Raw genomic sequence first — 5,823 nt, 5'->3', positions numbered from 1 at the left:
ATCCCTGAATTCCAGCTCACCTGAGATGTATAAAAGCAGGTGCCGTGGTGCACTTCACAGGTAGAGTAAGGTCTCGGGTACAATGAGACCACAAGGTACAATGATGTTCTCAGCGCTGTTGTTGAATCTTCTGCTTCTGGTGTCCATTGCTTTAGCAGAACACCATTATGGAGGCTCAATGACTTTCAGCCCTAAAGGAGCCAATGCAGATGGGAGCATGAGGGTAAGAATTTATTTATTATTTGCATGGAAAAAAACTATGAAAGTGTGGAAGTATCAAATTATATGATATTTCTTTTTATTTATAATTTTTTAAGTAGTTGTAATGTCTTTTAGGATTTTAAAAAAAAAGTAATGATTTAATTATTGTTTTATTTTTATTATTTTTTTTAACTTAAAGATAGCCCAGGGATAAATATTGTGTCGTCATGCATCCTAGTAAATCTTCAATATTTTTCAATAGTTACTAATCATATTTATGAATTCCACACTCATTTTGGTCATTCGCACATATGCATAGCTAACTTATCACTCTTTCTTCCTAAATAGAAAATACATGGGTAAGATAAATAAAATTAAATAAAACAATTTAATTAAGTTAAATTAAATTAAATAAATGTATTGAAGAGCATCAACGTGAAAAGATGGAGAGAAGCAATCATGGAAATAAATAAGATGGTGTAGAAACATAATATTTTTTAAAAATGGTGAGAACTTGTTAAAATCATGTGATAATATTTATTGGTGAAGAGTTTTTCTGACTGGTCTATATCCCACCTAAATATAAAAAAGAAATGCATCAATACAGAAAAAAAACTCTACAAGTGTTCTAAACTCTACTAGTGTTCTGCCAACAGGTTGAGTTTCGAATCAAGCGAACCTATGACTGGTGTGATTATGGTTGGTGGACCTGCGCCTCCGGGAATTGTGGCAATGAATACACAAATGAACAAGGTCAAATCGATAGGAGCTCGAATGGCAGAAGTGGTTATACCAACAGCTGGTGCCAAACGGAATCTGTTGTCACAAGAAACATCTATGGAAACACACCCTTTGACCTGCAGTAAGTAATTCAATCAGTTTTAAATCATTTGACAACAACTGAAATATTGAACTGTCCATTCATCATATTCTTCAATTCATCATTCCATCGCAGGGACTACTCATGCTGCTGGGTGCCCACAGTGAACGGTCTTGGTTCTTGGTTCCTCAGGACACACGTAGATCTAGGCATAAGAGCTGATACTAATCAACCCAACCGATCACCTGTCACAACTATTTCCCAACTTCTACGGTAAACCTTATTTTTATTGAATGTAGTTTTCCATGAACAAGATTAATAGACGTAATGTGAATGCAAAAAAGACGCTGGATCTTTTTTCTAAATTAGTAACAGAAAATCTGATTGATGTATTTATATTTTTTTTCATTAGTGTTCCCCAAAACTGTCCTCGTACATACCATATGATGGCCTACGATCCAGATGGTGACCAGGTCAGATGCAGATATGGAATTCAGCAACAAGTTGAATGTGACAGATGTGACCAGCCAAATGGTTTCAACGTAAATCAAGTAAGAAACAGAAAATAACTTTGCTGTAATAACTTGATGTATATTGACATATATCGATGTATATTCCAATATGAACCAGTGGCAAGGTCAGAAATAGGGTTATAGGCCAATCTGTGTGATCCATTTATACTAAATATACTGGAAGTGGAAAAAAAAACGTTCTGATACAAAAAAAGAAGTAAGTCAAGAAGTAAGCTACCTACTATTCATTATGGGATTTTGGACGCAGATTGTGTCTGTTTAGGACGAACTGATTCACTACAATGAATAGGACTAATGCTACATAGAAAGAGAGCCATTGGAAGAAACGCTGTAGTAGAATGTTCTAGAAATAAAACGAAATGAACAGTCACTATAATGAACATCTTAATTCTTTATTAGGGTGCCTGTACACTAGACTACAGCTATGCCTACAATACAGGCGTCTATGGATTTGAGATGATTTTGGAGGACTTCCCAAGGAAACACACCACTCTGGCCTATACTGATGGCTCCAGCTCTTACAGATGCTCTCTAAATGGAAGACACAGTAGGTCAATAGGCTCAACAGGATACCCATGGTATTACCAACAAAGTACCACAAATGTACCATGGTGGCAACAGCAACAAACTACAACTTCTGCTTCATGGTGGGGGTGGTGGCAACAGCAACAATCGACCACCGCTCCACCTACAACTACTACTTCATGGTGGGGGTGGTGGCAACAGCAACAGCAACAGCAACCATGGACCACCGCTCCACCTACAACTACGCCATGGTGGTGGTGGCAACAGCAACAATTGACCACTCCACCTACAGCATCCCAGTGGTGGTGGTGGCTGCAGACCACATACACAACCACAACAAGCTCACCTCAACAGTACATGACTTCTGTAGCTTCACATCAGCGTTCTTATGAACCTTTCAGCAAGATCCCTCTGCAATTCAGTGTTCTCGGTAAGGTTTTCTCAACGATTAGCTTAACAAGAACAAAAGATCCTTCTTATAGTGTCATCTCATCTGTGATTTCTGATTTTGAATCATTGCAGTTGATTCACCTGCTCCTTCCTGCACTGAGGGACATTACATACCTCACTTTGTGTCGCCAACTCCACGCAACGGAGAAGAAATCCAAGCGACACCACTCCGTGAACTGGAAATTCGGGTTAAGGCTACAGCAGCTTATTCAACGTGAGGGCTCATGTGTGAATTAGACCTAATACAAGCAATGATAAAGATTATTAGATGGGTGTATAACATGCTTTTTTTTCATTCCCAGGGTTTCTGATGTCATTATCAGTGGTCCTCTGAACATAACTAAGCATGCTTTGAGCAATGGAGAGTACGCCATCAGATGGACACCAATGAGGAGTGACCTTGGAGATCATTTCCCTGTGTGTTTCATTGCTGAGAGCACAAGCGGGTGGGCAAACTATTCATCTTATTCGAAATCTAGGATCTAGGAACCTATCACATGAACTGAGTTTGATCAATATTGCTAATTATTTATTTACAGAAGCAGCGTTTATCAATCTGAAATGAGATGTGTCATTGTCACTGTTGGACACCAGACTGGTTAGTATCACTTTTTTACTTGAGACAACTATGTGTAGTGGCACAAACACTGTGTAGTTTTGGTAAATAATTCTGAACGATTAATTGCATTTACAGTGGATGCAAATGTGATTTGCACTGGGACCAACATAGTGATCGAAATTGAGCAGCTGCACTCTGTCGGGCTCCACAAAGACTATCTGCGACTCAACGATCCTGCCTGCACTTTGGACTCAAATGGCACTCATGTGTTGGCAAACTTTTCCCTCAATGCTTGTGGTACCATGATTGAGGTAAAAATTTTGTTGTGGGCTCAAGGAACAGTTTAGCAAAAATGACATGGTTGTCATCATTTCCTCATCCTCATGTCCTTCCGAACCCATTTTGTTTTGTATCTTCCATGAAACAACCAAGGAGAAATTAGGTAGAACTTGTCTTTTCTAAACAATGATAGTAGATGGTGAGTTATACTACAAGGCTCAAAAAAGGCACAAAAAGTCAATGCTATCTTGTAACCAATTCGTACAAATTCGTACAAGTGAGTAAAAGGTAGCTAATTCATACAAACTTGTACGACCTCATTCGTACGATTTGTCTAAACCCACGTGATGGGTAGGTTTAGGGGTGGGGTCAGGTGTCGGTCCTGTGTACGAATTTACACGAATTGGGCAACACGTAAAATATGTACGATTTAGCAAAAAAATTACGAGTGAGGTCGTATGAATTTGTACGAATAAGCCACCTCATAAAATTTGTTCGAATTGCTGTCCAGTGGACTTCTTTTGTGGTGTTTTTTTTTTTTTTTTGTGCTTAGCAAGTTACCATTCACTTTGATTGTATGGAAAACAGAAGCTTGAACATTCAATGATCTCTTTTAGCATTTCACAGGTTAGAATGACACTGGTATGCACAAATGATGACAAAAATGAAATTTTAGGGAGAAACATTTTAAGTGCAGTTTATATCTCATAATCCACTTTTTTATTTCAGGAGGATGATCAGTACATCATTTTCAAGAATGAAATTTTCTCAACTGATGACCCAAATAGCATAATTACCAGAAAACACGAGGTAGAGATTGAGTTCTCATGTCGTTTTGAGAAGAAAAACAACATCTCAATGGAGTTCACTGCCCGGAGACACACAACCACCATAACCGAGAGAGGCTTTGGAACCCTCACCTACCGCTTCGGGCTCTTTCAAACAGCAAATTACTACCAAGAAATAGATGTGATGTCATATCCAGCAGAGTATGACCTTGGAGAGATGATTTACATGGAGATTGAATCACAGTCTTCAATCAACAATACAGAGCTTTTCGTCGAATCATGTGTAGCGACACCATACAATGACCCCAACTCCCAAGCGTCCTACACAATCATCCAAAATGGGTAAGAACAATCAACCATGAGCTGCAGACACAAATTAGCTCTGGTTAACAGTGAAATTAACTCACAATGGATCTTCATCAATTTTATTTTTTCAGGTGCATCATGGATGAAACTGTAGAATTCTACACAAGCCACCAACCAATGGTCCGCTTTGGCCTGCAGGCCTTCCAGTTTATTGGAATGCATGATCAGGTAAAAACTTTTTTTTTTTTATTAATTAGACTACAATGATAGCAGACAACATACAAAAACATGATGCTGCTTCTGACTGATCAGAATGAAGTATTATAGAGAGCTGTGACATCATCTCTTTCTTTTTCTCTAGGTGTTCATCAGCTGTTCTGTGATTCTGTGTGAGGCGAACAATCCCAACACCCGCTGCTCTCAGGGTTGCACCAACAGCACAATCGCTCCACCATCCCACCACCATCGCAAAAGAGAGGCTCCCATCCAGACCGGCAGTCACTTTGTCTCCCAGGGGCCCCTGAGGCTGAAAAGGAGCATTGAGGGTGAAGGTAAAACCTCAGAAGTTAACATAGAATAATATTTTCATAGAATATGATACTATTTTAAAGATGCATTAAGTGTTGTGCTGGCTGAAATCACAATAGAGTCTTTTACGATCATTTGTGAATTACTTTTGATTTTATTAACCGACACTTTGTGTGTTTTCCACAGTGTCCTCCACGGTCTTAAACCTGAATATGGTTTTCATTGCCGGATGTCTCCTGGCAGCTGTTGGCATGATGTGTGGGGTTCTCATTTACAAAACCAAGAGAACAGAGGTCAAATATCAACCTCTTCAATCAAATGAGATTTAATGGATCGGCCTCAAATACTACAAAATTATTTACTCTTTGCTCTCTCTGGGAGGATTATGGTTTTGAAAGATTTGTTTCTGTTTGATCACTTTTAAATATTGTTTTATAATCCATAAATGGTTGTTAGGGTTATTTTTCATAACCTATTTCACAGTTTTGGTATCTTTTTCTTGCACCCTTTGGATTGCTAATGATAAAAAATGAATATCTGATTGATTTAAAAAGAGTTCAAATAATGCACATCCACAAAGAGAAATAAATAAACATACCTCCTGTATTGTTTTTGTTTTTTTGTTGTCTTTTTTCATGTTCACCAAAGGCTATTTCTGTGAACAAAATACAATTCAGCATTACAAAATATTGCATTATTATGCATTAGAATTAGATTGCATATGCATTAAAAATACATGCATTATCTTAATCAATGGTGGTTCATAAATGCAAATTAGTGAATCATTAATCACATGAACGTTGAACTGCTTTCACAGCAACAAGTGAATCAAAA

The 5,823-nt window shown here is 38.1% G+C and overlaps 1 protein-coding gene across 3 annotated transcripts; it reads left to right on the top strand.

Moving 5' to 3' along the window:
• On the top strand, positions 1 to 5,595 carry LOC143696931 (uncharacterized). Of its 3 annotated transcripts, none has more exons than XM_077193843.1 (14): positions 52 to 223; positions 858 to 1,063; positions 1,157 to 1,294; positions 1,434 to 1,572; positions 1,954 to 2,182; positions 2,243 to 2,509; positions 2,602 to 2,743; positions 2,832 to 2,975; positions 3,069 to 3,127; positions 3,224 to 3,399; positions 4,097 to 4,497; positions 4,593 to 4,689; positions 4,823 to 5,012; positions 5,176 to 5,595. In XM_077193843.1, the coding sequence occupies exons 1-14, from the start codon at positions 83 to 85 to the stop codon at positions 5,316 to 5,318; spliced, it is 2,472 nt and encodes an 823-aa protein (XP_077049958.1). In that variant the 5' UTR covers positions 52 to 82; the 3' UTR covers positions 5,319 to 5,595. The 3 variants fall into 3 exon arrangements, with proteins under 3 accessions (XP_077049957.1, XP_077049958.1, XP_077049959.1); XM_077193844.1 differs by having other exon boundaries at positions 1,954 to 2,242; positions 2,315 to 2,509; XM_077193842.1 differs by having other exon boundaries at positions 1 to 223; positions 1,954 to 2,509.
• The last annotated feature ends 228 nt before the right edge of the window (positions 5,596 to 5,823 follow it).

The sequence above is a fragment of the Siphateles boraxobius genome, unplaced genomic scaffold (genome assembly GCF_051911475.1).
Source record: "Siphateles boraxobius isolate OS27281-9 unplaced genomic scaffold, OSU_SipBor_1 31, whole genome shotgun sequence".
NCBI lineage: Eukaryota > Metazoa > Chordata > Actinopteri > Cypriniformes > Leuciscidae > Siphateles > Siphateles boraxobius.
Note: the sequence above shows the minus strand (reverse complement) of the source record. Positions and strands in the feature narration are given on the sequence as shown.

What these genes read in the sequence shown, in the direction of transcription:
- LOC143696931 (XM_077193842.1), top strand. Translation starts at nt 83, where the DNA reads ATGAGACCACAAGGTACAATGATGTTCTCAGCGCTGTTGTTGAATCTT. An exon ending in ATGCAGATGGGAGCATGAGG is followed by an intron (nt 224 to 857) that starts GTAAGAATTTAT and finishes TTCTGCCAACAG; the next exon opens with GTTGAGTTTCGAATCAAGCG. An exon ending in CACTGTTGGACACCAGACTG is followed by an intron (nt 3,128 to 3,223) that starts GTTAGTATCACT and finishes TTGCATTTACAG; the next exon opens with TGGATGCAAATGTGATTTGC.